The 13,368-nt window shown below is 43.4% G+C and overlaps 1 protein-coding gene across 8 annotated transcripts in view; it reads right to left on the bottom strand.

Moving 5' to 3' along the window:
* TCERG1 (transcription elongation regulator 1) overlaps positions 1-9,472 on the bottom strand; it is a 62,132-nt gene extending 52,660 nt beyond the window's left edge. For all 8 annotated transcript variants that reach the window (XR_013813570.1, XM_079771965.1, XM_079771966.1 and 5 more), the window contains exons 1-2: positions 9,363-9,472; positions 1,341-1,566 (exon numbers count right to left, since the gene is read on the bottom strand). Coding sequence is in view for 7 of the 8 variants with exons in the window: in XM_079771965.1 (XP_079628091.1) it covers positions 1,341-1,566; positions 9,363-9,421 (285 nt within the window). In the remaining variant the exon portion in view is untranslated. The remainder of the gene's footprint in view (positions 1-1,340; positions 1,567-9,362) is intronic.
* Positions 9,473-13,368: the final 3,896 nt, after the last annotated feature.

The following is a 13,368-nucleotide window of genomic DNA, read 5'->3' as shown; positions in this document are numbered from 1 at the left end:
ATCTTTTGCTACTTTTAGTGAGTTCATTCTTGATTATCTAAACTAATGGAAGATAGATGATACCACTATATTTATTTGATTTCGGAACAGTATAGGCTGGATAAACTAAGAAAACAGAGATACATACCCAAACAAAAGCAGTACAACCTCAAAAGTAGATGTTTAAGAGAGGCCACCTTCATGACCTAATTTCAGACAGTAATTGAGTCTATATATACTAGAGAGGGATCTGTGCCTCAGGTTAAAATACCAGAAAATTTTCTACTTAAAGAAATCCCACAATTCTATTTCTAAAATTATAAAATAACCCCCTCTGTCTCCCAGGGAAGAAAAATATTCAAACAATGTGCTTACAAAATGCATTTGTTCTAGATTCTATCCTAGGCTTCATTTGTGGCAAGAATTGCTCAGAATATATATACATATGTATGTATACTTAATGATAAAATGTATCATTGAAAAATAAATAGTGCCCAACTAGAGTGGCTCAATGGTTGAGCATCGACCTTAGAACCAGGCAGCCATGGTTCTGTCAGGGCACATGCCCAGGGTTGTAGGCTCGATCCCCAGTAGGGGGTGTGCAGGAGACAGCCGATCAATGATTCTCTCTCATCATTGATGCTGTGCTCTCGCTTTCTCCCTTTCTCTCTAAAATCAATAAAAATATATTTTAAAAATAATAAAATACTAAAACAGAAAAATAAATAGCAATAACTAAAATAGTTATACCTTTAAAATTCAAACTTCATTTCCCGTAAAGAAGATGGATTACTAAAGACAATTCTCAGAGATAAAGGCAGGTAAGAAATACTCTATTTAATCCTAGTTTCCTTTGTAGCGTATTTTTCTATCTAAATTCCCATTCTGAATTTCTATTCAAAACCACTGCTTTTGGAGCAACAAGTTAATATCCTATCTAATAAATGGGCAACATGCAAATTAACCATCACTCTATCACAATAATGGCGGCACCCATAGCCACAAGATGGCGGCGCCCAGTCCTCTCAGCCCCGCTGGAGTCCCCCAGTCCCAGAGGGGTGACCACTGAGAGCCGGTAGCATGAGTGATCTGGTGGAATGCTTGCTTCGTTGCCACGGCGACGAGGCAAGTGTTCCATGCCCAGCCACGGATGGGCCTCTGGGCCGCAGAGAGCCTCTGAGCAGCAGGCGTGGAGTGGCCAGGCCCCGCAGAGAGCTACTGGTGCACGGATTTGTGCACAGGGCTACTAGTATGGATTATATTTTCCTATAAAGTGAAACTAAGAAGACAGTTTTTAAGGCAACACTGACATGTAATATTAATATTAACAACAATGAAGAAATGACCTCTATATTCTTTACCTGAAGGTGTGGAGGGCCCATAGGCGGAGGAATCCCTCCTGGAGGAGGCATTGGTGGCATATTAGGATCAAAAGGAGGACGTCCAAAGGGGGGCCGAGGTGGTGGAGGAGGGCCTCGCATCATACCAAAAGGTGGAGGAGGTCGCATGAGAGGTGGTGGGCCTCGCATCACTGCATTAGGTGGGGGAGCTGGGCCTCGAAACCTCAAGGCCTGCTGTTGAGCCATCCTGTGGGGAAAACAATGAATTAATTTCTTTCTCAAAATTACAAAAATGTAGTTACTGATCTCTAATTACATCGAATTCAATAGGCCCTTAAGAACAAGTGGAGTTGGAAAGGCATAATTTTGCAACCATCACAGTAAAAGTGCATCAGTAAGAATGAGCAATGGACACCAAATCTAGGAGGAAAGCTGGATGAAGAGGATATCCAGATGATCTTAAAATGTCTCCTCACATGCTGCTTATGATTGCAAGGGGAGATGAAAAAAATACTATGTAATAGGGAAATCATGCAACACCTTGACCAGTGGATCTACATTAATATCATCTAAAAAGGACAGACGGACATCATGTGACTGAGAGGAACACATCACCTATTTCAGACAAGAACGTATACCCTCAAATTAATAACGATGAAATAGTAGACAAACACAAAAAAAGGAATGTTCTATTTAAAAGGGGGAAGCAGAGAATATATTCTTAAAAAATGTGGATATTATACATAAAAGACAAAGGCGGGCTGTGGAAATGTAAAGGAGCTAAAGAGACATGACAACACAACATTAATTCTATACCAAATCCTATCCTAAGGGGAAGAAATGCTATAAAAAAACACTGGATTAATGGACAACACTAGAATACGAACAATAGATTAAAGTTTTGTATCACTGTAAATTTATGAAGTTGGTAACTGTATTTAGGCAAAATACTTCTATTCTTAGAAAATGCATATTTAAGTATTTAAAAGTAAAGGGCCTAAGATACATAAGTATATGTATCTTACCCTCAAACAGTTCAGAGTAACAGAGCATGCATGAGGGCAAATAATAAGGCAGATGAGGTAAAATATTAATACCAAGTGTACTATCTTTATTTTTTGCAACTTTTGATAAGTTTTAAATTACTTCCAAATACAAAGTTTTTACAGGGGCGGAGGGTAGCAGGCTTACGAGATCACTACTATTCTCTACCTAAACGGAAAGCCTTTCTCTACACTGAACCCTACCCAACCCTTCAATCTCTAGCTAAAACACCCTGGCTTATTTTCTCTATGGTATATAAGCAGATACATAGTATTACATGTTATTATCTATCTCCCTCTCACAAGTGCTTTTTAAAAAAATTAAAATTATTCACTCTTAAAAGTAATTACTATGTGTCAAGCAGTGCTCTAAGCTCTTTTTAAGTCCTTTAATCATTGTAACAACCCTATGAGATATATATTATCAACCTCATTTTATACATGAAGACACTAAAGCAAGTTGAAGTCAAATAATTTGCCCAAGGCCACAGAGCTGGTTGAGTGGAAAAGTCAGGATTCAAATGCAGGCAAATATCTCTTAAACACTACCCGACACTGTGTATGTAAGCTCCTTTAGAGTAGGAACTATGTCCTGTTCATCCTTACATCTCCTGTACATAGTTAGGTCTGCACATAGTAGGCCTCAATAAATATTTGTTGAATGAACCAATGAATACCTACATAGGGGATATTGTACCTACACTACCTCACAAGTAGAGTATGTAGAATCTTATAAACATTATCTATATATATAAAAGCCTAAGCGACCATTTGACCATAGCAATGATATGTACTGACCACCAGGGGGCAGACGCTCAATGCACAGGCATGGAAACATGGAACAGACTGATGAATCTCAAAGGGGAGGGGGGAGGAGAGAGTACAGGAAGAGATTAACCAAAAATCTTACATGCATACTAGAGGCCCGGTGCACGGATTCACGCACTGGTGGGGGTCCTTCGGCCTGGACTGCAGGGATCAGGCTGAAACCAGCCTGGTGCAGAGATTCGTGCACTTGTGTGGTCCCTCAGCCTGGCCTGCAGGGATTGGGCCGAAACTGGCTCTCTGACATCCCCCGAGGGGGTCCCGGATTGTGAGAGAGTGCAGGCCAGACCGAAGGACCCCACCAGTGCACGAATCCGTGCACCGGGCCTCTAGTTTTTACTATAATTTGCCATCGTCAATTGAGTACCTACCTATCAGTCTTCCCAGTAGCTACTATAAATCTCTCCATTATTCATGAAATGTACATTTCTGTGCTGAAGAAAAAATTAGCAATTACACTAGGTTGTTTTTGCTTTTTTTTTTTTTTTTTGTTATCCTCACTGGAGGATATTTTTTCCATTGATTTTTAGGGAGAGTAAAGAGGAGAGAGGGAAAGACAGAAACATCAATGTGAGAGAAGCACATTGATTGGTTGCTTCCTGCACAAGCCCTGACCAGGGCCCAGGCCGGGAAGGAGCCTGCAACCATGCTGCAACCAAGTACATACCCTTGACCAGAATTGAACCCATAACCTTACCCAGGACACCCTGGTCTGTCCCCAGGCCAACACTCTATCCACTGAGCCAAATCGGCTAGGGCAACAATTATATTCCTTATGTATATTTGAAGATAATCATTCTTATATTCTCTTCTCACCAGGCTCTCCCAACTTTCCCACACTTCAACTCTGCTTAAAATTAAACTTAGAAGTTTTTCTACATTTTCCATATCACAGTTCAAGTCTGACATAAAAAATCCTAATAAAGAACCAATTTTCCTTCTAGAATACTAGGGTTGTAAACATCCAGAATGCATATACCAACTGTATTTAACCAAATTTGCAAATGATCCTATCTCAAAGTATAAGTTAATAACCATGACTGAAAAGAGGAGTATGGATTATATCAGATTAGTCTTTCTCAAATTGTATGTATTCCTAAAAGACACATGGCTACCATTACTGAAGAAATAACCTTTTATACAGAAACAAAGTTAACCATCAAGGAAAGATATTCTGTTTCAGCCTTGAGTTAATAATGTACCTTAATCTTAGGTTTCCTTGGAATCTGCCTCTCCCCTTTAAAAAAAAATCAACAGTACTTATTTCTTTGGAATGTCACACTTCCTAGTTATAGCTTGAAGTTAAACATTTAGGCTCTAGAATGATGAAAAAGTCAAATCAGGGCTCTGTCTTTTATTGTCAAACTAGTTATATAATTCTGAGTCTGAGAATACTCAGATGTAAATGAGCTGGGGAATAAAAATAAAACCTATCTCATATCGCTATTCAATGAGATAATCCCTGTGAAACAGAGTACTTAATACACACTAAACCACTTTAACTATCACTACTTTCATTCCCCCCAAAACCTTGCACTGTGCTCTACTTATAAAAGACACTTGGGCCCTAGCGGGTGTGGCTCAGTTGGATCAGCCAAATCCATGCACCAAAAGCTTGCCAGGTGGACTCCCAGCCAGGGTTGCAGGCTCAATCGCCAGTAGGGGGCAGCTGATGGATGTTTATCTCTCACATCAATGTTTCTCTCTCTCTCTCTCTCTCTCTCTCTCTCTCTCTCTCTCTCTCCCCCCCTCTCTCTCTGTCTCTCTGTCTCTGTCTCTCTCTCTCCTTTCTTTTCTTCTCTAAAAATCAATAAAAACATTTTTTTAAAGGCACTTAGTTGTCAATTTGACTAAATGTCTTTCAAAAGTTTGCCACTAAAATAGAGACAGAATTCACATAATTTCCTCCATCGGCATCTTAAAGTTGCCATTTTCTGACGCCAGATATGTCTAGTACCTGTGCTGAGCTCTTCACACACACTGCTTCATTGCAGGCAACTTACCAGAACCTGCAGTGAGGATTAAATGAGCTAATAAAGTATGTGGAACAGCACCTAGCACATTAGTGCTCTCTAAGTATAGCTTTTATTACTGTTACAATAACATTAGTATAGTAATAGTACTAGTAAGTTTTAATGGTATTAATGTCAGTAATAGTGTAGCTACTATTACTATAATTATTATCAGGCTCTACATAACCTGCCTCTTGTTGACCTGTCTACAGACTCGAGCCTTTTTTTTTTTTTTATGCTCACCTGAGGATATTTTTCCATTGATTTTTAGAGAGAGTGGAAGGGAGAAGGAAGGATAGAGAGAAACATTGATGTAAGAGAGACACATTGATTGGTTGCCTCCTGCATGCAACCTGACCAGGATTGGGAGCTCACAACCAAGCTATGTGCCCTTGACCGAAATCGAACTCAGGACCCTTCAGTTTGCAGGCCTACGCCCTATCCACTGAGCCAAACCGGGTAGGGCTCCAGCCTTCTTTTTTGATCAAATACTTCAAGTTCATTTACCTTGAGGCCTCTGCCCTTATTGTTCCCTCTGCCTGGAATGCTTTTCCCCAGATCATTATATAACTGGCTCCTTTAAATTATCAGTCTTAGTTCCTCAAACTCCTTTCCCACCCTCAGCCTCTCCCAGACCCTCTCTGGCTCATTACCCAATTTGAGTTTTCTTAAAATATATTTTTATTTATTTCAGAGAGAAAGAGGGAGAGAGAGATAGAAACATCAATGGTAAGAATCATCGATTGGCAGCCTCCTGCACTCCCCTTACCGGGGATCAAGCCCATAGCCCGTGCTGCATGTGACCAGACTGGGAATGGAACAGTGACCTCCTGGTTCAGAGATTGACACTCAACCACAAAGCCACAACGGCTGGACCCAATTTGAATTTTAAATTATGATAAACTAGAGGCCTGGTGCACAAATTCATGCATGGGTGGGGTCTGGCCGGCCCACCCCTATGGGGGTCCATCGGGCCAGGCCGGCTGTGGGGGCCGATAGGGGCCCGGATCAGGCTGGTTGGCTGCCACAGTGCACATCATAGCCACCGGTCATTCTGGTTGTTCCACCATTCCGGTCGCTGGACTTTTATATATATGATGCTAAGAAGAAACCTCTCACTTGCTTACTTTTGTATTATACCCACTAATATGTAGTTTTCCCTTAGTATACTGCTGCTTTCCAGTGTAGAGGATGGTGGGTGCTCAAATGTTATTGTTTTGATGGCCGGAGAGAAGGGGGGTGTTGGTGGGGACTGGGTGGAGATGGGCAAGGAGGGAAGGGGATGGGGACATCTTCAACAGTGTTAATAAAGTTTTTAAAAAAGAAGCCCTGGCTGGTTTGGCTCAGTGATAGAGTGTTGGCATGTGGACCAAAGGGTCCTGGGTTCAATTCCAGTCAAGGGCACATACCTGGGTTTCGGGCTTGATCCCCAGTGGGGGGCATGCAGAAGGCAGCCAATCAATGATTCTCTCTCATCAATGATATTTCTCTCTCTCTCTCTCCCTCTCCCTCCCTTCCTCTCTGAAATCAATAAAAATATATTTTTTTAAAAAAAGAAAAAATTGTTTTCATAATGACAGTGAACACTGGGTATTTCCTATATGCCAAGAACGATTACATGGACATTATTTGCACCAACTCTTTTTATCCTCACAGCAATACATTGAGGTAAGTTTGGCACAATTTTTACAGAGGAAACTATGTCACAGAAAAATAACTTGTTTAAGGTACTAGTCAGTGTAACACCAGTGTAATCTTATTCTTGTTTTACAATTAAGGAAATTTAGACTGAAAGTACCTTGTCATAAGGTATTAATAGGTAAACTAAGGCCCTGGGTAAAGGGTCTATACAAATATGACTCTAAAAGTTATCTTAACAGTCCTCAACATAAAGGAATGAATAACATTTGGATCTCCAAATAAATTTTGTCTGTTGCAGGTTATTTGCATTCCTACCACTTTCAACCTTTTTGGAAAACAGAAGACTACTTGCAAAAATAGAAACAATTTTTTTTTTTTTACAAGAACAAATGTATTTCTCTAGAGGTACTCTATCTAGATATGCAATCCCGCACTGGTGAAGACAAGACTGCAAATACTTTAACAGGAGAGGCAAAATGGGAAGATGCTACTGACATATGGGAGGCCAATCCAGACTCTGCCAATTACTCAGTGACCTTGTATAAGTCACTTCCCACTCATTTGATGTGGCTAGTTTAATTCAAAATTTAGATCAATCTTAATTAGTATGGATGCTCCAAAGGATTTTGGTCTGGTTCAAGGCTCTACCGCCAGCACCTAGGTCAGTGACTGTCACAGAGCACACAATGAATTTGGTTCTAATAAGCAAACCATCTCTAAATCACCTATATTCATTTATTACCATAGAGCCACTGAACACTTCATTTGCCAGACACGGATAGACAGACACACCACAAAATACCTTCATGGTACACATGATACATATACGAAAACTAAGGCCCAATTTCGGCCATCAAAAAGACCGCATAAACAGCCCAATTTATCTTAAACCACGAAAAGTGCTAAAATAATGGTCTGTACAACATGCTTTGGAAGCAACTTCCCAACCCAAGAGGCTAGGCATACGATATTTGCAACGGAACACCTAATTTAAAGCCCTTCTCTACTCAGTTTTGCATCAACGTCTAGACTAGTGTTAATAAAATCGAAAAGGCTGCTCATTGTAAAGCTGAAGATACTATACTCTCTGAAATGCAAAGGAATGTTCCCAAATAAATTCAGGTGACCTTGAGATCAGAACCAGGAATAATAATAAACCTTCCTACCACTGACACTGGCAATGCACCTTCATCACTCATTACCAAAGCGAATACATGGGGTTTCAAGGATTTGAGATTCATCTCTGAAGTAAGACAAGCTTTCACTCCTGCCAAAGTAGGGATTTCTGTGTGTGACAACTCAGAATCTAAAACCTTGGAAAACAAACCCCATTTCCTGACTCAATTTCATCTTGAGCTCTAGACAATACCAGACTGCCCCATAACCCCTGCTCTTTTTCCTCTTCAGATGCTGACAATGGCACCATTCGGAATGGGAGCTGAACATCTGAAATGACGTTTTCCCCATCCAGGAAAAAAGAAAAGAAAAAAAAAAAAAAGTCTCAAATACCCTGAAAGCTTAGTACCTCTTTTTATTCTCCCTGACTAAAGGTTTATTTTTCCCGGACACTTTTACTTGACAAAATCTCAATCCCGAACCCCGTAGGCCTCGGGGCACCCGAAGCCGAAAGGTCACTGACCTCCTTAAGGGCAAAGGCGGGAGAGAGACCGCAGGCTCGGGGCCCGCCCGCCCGGGTGCCGAGGCCACTGCCTGGAGCTACCATTCCACCTCCGCGACCTTGTCCTACCGCCTCAACTGCTCCCTGCCTCAGTTTCCCCACCTGCGCCACGGGCAAGAAGAGGCTTAACTCAAGATGGTTCTGGCCTGTTGCCTGCAAAATGAGAAAAGCAACTACTCCGAGGCTGGATGTGAGGACCGGAGGAGACCACTCGAAGGAAGCGCTTCCTGACACAGACAAGGACGTAACAACGGCCGCTGCTATTGTTATTAGTCACAAACGCCACACGGGATGAAAAAAAAACTGGAGAAAGGAGGAAAGGCCACCATCAGGTAGGAAAAGCCAGCGATACGGGGAAGCAGGAACGGGGCAAACGTGGGGACCCCAGAGGCCCGCGGGGGCGTGGAGAAGCTGAGCCAGGAGGGATGAGGGGCTCCGGGGAGCGCACTGCGGAGTGGAGGGGCGCCCGGGGGACCACGGGGCCCGCGGCGACGCGCAGCCGGGCGCAGGGCTGAGGTCGGCCGGGGCGGAGGCTGCCTGCGGCCGAGGCGTCGCCCCAAGGCGGGAACGTCCGGCCGGGCCCAGGGGCCGCAGCCGCCGGGGGCGCTGGGCCCCGCGAAAACCGCTGGGAGCGCCCCCGAAAACGGACAGGAGGCCGCGGCCCAGCCCCAGCCCGGGCTCTCTCATTCAAGCCACCTTCCTCTTCCCCCTTCTCCAGCCCCATGCGGTCCCGGACCCGGGGCCGCCGCGGGGCCTCTGCCCGCCCTCCGCCCCGCATCCCCGCGGCAGGCCCACCCGCGGGACTCCAGCAGGCCCAGAAGGAATACAGAGCAGCGCCCTTTACCTGAGCTCCCCCGGGTTGAATCGCTCGCCGTCCCCCCCGTCCCCGCCACGCTCCGCCATTACAGAAGACCGCGTTCATCCACCCGCCGACCCGGCGTGCTCTATTGGTCAGGCAGGTCATCAATCTCGAGCGAGAGGGGCGGAGACAGCAGAGACCTATGAGATGAATGGTGAAACTTTCCATCAATCCTCGAGCGGAGGGCGGCACCTGCCTTACTATTGGTGGAAGGGCCCGCCGACTTTGAAAGCGGTATGGAGACAGCCACTGGATTGGTCGCTCGGAGGCTTTATGGGAAATGAGACTTAAGCGACGAGGAACCGCCAGCGCCCTCTCGCGGTAACCAGAACTAGGTCCTCCCACGTCCTGCCCGGCCTGCGGTAGCCACGTGTCCGCCGGCTTCCAGGAAGGCAGTTGTGGAGAATATTGACCACACGCTGGCGATATTGGCTAGGTCAGAGACCATTTCCTTTGCGTGAGCCAATCAACAACGATCTGGGTAGAGCTACAACCAACCACAGGGTTTGTGTGGAAATGAGCTCGTTCCCAGCTTTTCAGAATGAGAAGTTTTAAAGCGTCACCGGTTTATAGCCATGTTATTAAATAATATATTACCAGCTACATGAATGTCTTCTAAATTGTATTAAATAATTAGCTGCTGGCTGATGAGTGTCATAAATTGCTGCATTAAGTAAGTTGGGGAAGACAAGCCCCTTCGTAATTTACAGTTTCAGGCATCTGTTCTTCAATTTCAAAATACATTTGTCTGAAACTAGCACGTCCTGATACCCGGAAGGAATTCTGAATATTTATTTCTCTTTTTATTAAAGGAAAAGAAACACCTTTAGGTTCTGGGTTTTCAAAGGTACAATGAAGATGAACCCTATCATTAAGTTGCTCAAAATATTAAAATAATAGATAAAATTTACTCAGACCTAACTATATAAACCAGGCATTACCCCAAGTACTTTCCATGTCTTTTAGGCTTCATATACAGTAAGAATAGCCAGATTACAGATGAGACTGAGGCACGGAGAAATTAAGTAGCTTGTCTGAGTTCACCCAGCTTGTGAAGGGCAGAGCCTGGCCTTCAACCCAAGGCAGTGCAGCAGCATAACCCCATCTCTAAATGCCATGATGCAAGAAGATTGCAAACACACATCCACACAAAAACTCATACACAAATGTTCATTGCAGCATTACTCATAATAGCCAAAAAGTGGAATCAACCCACGCTGTCCAAATAACTTACGAATCTATTTAAAATGTGGTATATCTATACGAAGAAATATTATTTGGCCATAAAAAAGAATGACATACTGATACATGCTGTAATATTGAACCTTGAAAACATTATGCAAGTGAAAGAAGCCAGACACAAAAGGCTATATATTATATGATTCTTCTTCTTCTTCTTCTTCTTCTTCTTCTTTTTTTTTTTTTTTTTTGTATTATGACGCCATGAAATGTCCAGAATAAGGCAGATCCTTAGAGACAGAGTAGATCAGTGTTTTCCAGGAGATGGGGAGAGTGAATGCTAATGCCTATGGGACTTCTTTTTGGATGATGATAATGTTCGAAAATTAGACAGTGGTGATGATTGCAAAAGTTGGTGAATGTACTAAAACACATTGAATTATACAATTTAAAGGATGAATTTTATTATATGTGGACTATATATTTTTAAAAATATGTTTTTATTAATCTCAGAGAAGAAGGGAGAAGGAGAAAGAGATAGAAACATTAATGATGAGAGAGAATTATTAATTGGCTGCCTCCTTCATGCCCCACACTGGGGATGGAGCCTCCAAACCCAGGCATGTGCCCTGACTGGGAATCGAACCGTGACCTCCTGGTTCATAGGTCAACACTCAACCACTGAGCCACGCCAGCTGGGCATATGTGCATTATATTTCAATAAACACCGTGCTATATTGAACCCCAGTTCAATATTCAAAATCAATTATGATAATATGTGATAAGAAGTGAACACAATTCTGAGCATGATTAATTGGTAAAGGAAAGGATGGTTGAAATTTCACTAAATATGTGACATTCAAACAAACTGGAGTCTAAGAGTGGGAGGTTACAGCCCTTTGTCAACATTGGTGTGCATCCCCAAGTCCTGCCCCATAGTTTCGTAACTATTACAAAAGTAATACAGTATAGCCGAAACCGGTTTGGCTCAGTGGATAGAGCGTCGGCCTGCGGACTGAAAGGTCCCGGGTTCGATTCCGGTCAAGGGCATGTACCTTGGTTGCGGGCACATCCCCAGTAGGGGTTGTGCAGGAGGCAGCTGATCGATGTTTCTCTATCATCAATGTTTCTAGCTCTCTATCCCTCTCTCTTCCTCTCTGTGAAAAATCAATAAAATATATTAAAAAAAAAAAAAAAGTAATACAGTATAGATGGCTCATGACAAACTAATCCCCACTGCTGGGAAAAAAATTCAAAATGAATATTTTATAGAAACCAAGTCAATGGTGTTTATATAAAAGATGAAAACGAATGTCAGTTTGAATGAATGGAAGAAACTCCTTGTAGATTTAATACAAGGTTTTTTATTTGACAGTTTCTAGTTGGGCCTCCTTCCTGGCCAAGGTGCCGGCCCCTCCTCCAGGCCCCGCCAGGCCCTCGGTTTTCATTGTATTATTTATATCTATATATATTTTAAGATATTTATATCTTATTGTTTTATTTTTAAATATATAGAGCAGGTATATCTACATATACTAGAGGCTTGGTGCATGAAATCCGTGCACCAGAGGGGGGGGGGTCCCTCAGCCTGGCCTGCGTCCTCTCGCAATCCGGGACCCCTCGGGGGATGTTGGGCCTAAACCGGCCGTCGGACATCCCTCTCTCAATCTGGGACGCTGCATGCACTAGTGACCATACTTTTCATACAGGTGAAAGGCATCTGGCTGTTGTATGGGAGGTACATTTTTTTGTATTATAAAAAGGAGTACATAACATGATCCTTCTGAGGCAGTAGTACCACTTTCCCCATCATATGGGTGGAAAACTGAAGCAGAGAGAAGTTAAGTAATTGGCTTTGTCACACAGTTATAAGTGTCAGAATCAGGGCTGACCACAAAATATGCAAGCCCCACAGGTTGAGAACCGCTAGCAGGGTCGCCTAAGACCATCGGAAAACACAGATATTTACATTACGATTCATTAACAGTAGCAAAATTACAGTTATGAAGTAGCAACGAAAATAATTTTATGGTTGGGGGTCACCACAACATGAGGAACTGTATTAAAGGGTCGCAGCATTAGAAAGGTTGAGAACCACTGATCTAGAGGCTTTGCTAAAAAGCCTCTAGATCCTGATTCTTAGCCCTAGGATTGGTCCAGGACAGTCATCAATCGGATGGATGCCAGATGGTCCAGAAAATGTCCTGGAGATCTGGGCAATGAATGTCAGGTGGATGTATATGAGAGGTTCAGGGAACCTCTGAAGGACTCACATATGTCCAGCTGTACATCCAGTTGTGGTAGGCAGTTAGAGAGACATAAGCAGAACACGGCCAGGTACAGAAGGTCACCAGGGCAGAAAGCCGGGAAAACAAGGACCTCACCCCAGGGTAACTTTTCCTCCCCTAGCATATCTCTGGTCATGCAGTTCAGACCCCTCCCCCCGACCTTTCCTCCTCTGGCATGTTGCTAGTCATGCAAATTAGACCCCCTTTAGAGGGGGGACATACAAGGGAGGCAGTGGATAGCCCGTGAGCATTAAGCCCCCAGGACAATGAGGTTCCAACCTGCATCAGATATATGTAGGCCTAGTTGTATTTCAACTCCAGGCCCAGAAAACCTAACAAGGGATGCCATGACTGACATCAGTGTAAACCACAACCTTGAAAGGACCCACCTAGAAAGCTGATGAATATTCTATTGCAATCCTCCCCAGGGGCCTCCCCTTAAAAGCCCTACAAGAGGACCCAGCTAACTCTCTCTCCCAGGAGCACACCTGTGCCTTCCCTCCCCCCCCCTTCTTTCCTCTAGG

The sequence above is a fragment of the Cnephaeus nilssonii genome (genome assembly GCF_951640355.1).
Source record: "Cnephaeus nilssonii genome assembly, chromosome: 5".
Taxonomy (NCBI): Eukaryota; Metazoa; Chordata; class Mammalia; order Chiroptera; family Vespertilionidae; genus Cnephaeus; species Cnephaeus nilssonii.
Note: the sequence above shows the minus strand (reverse complement) of the source record. Positions and strands in the feature narration are given on the sequence as shown.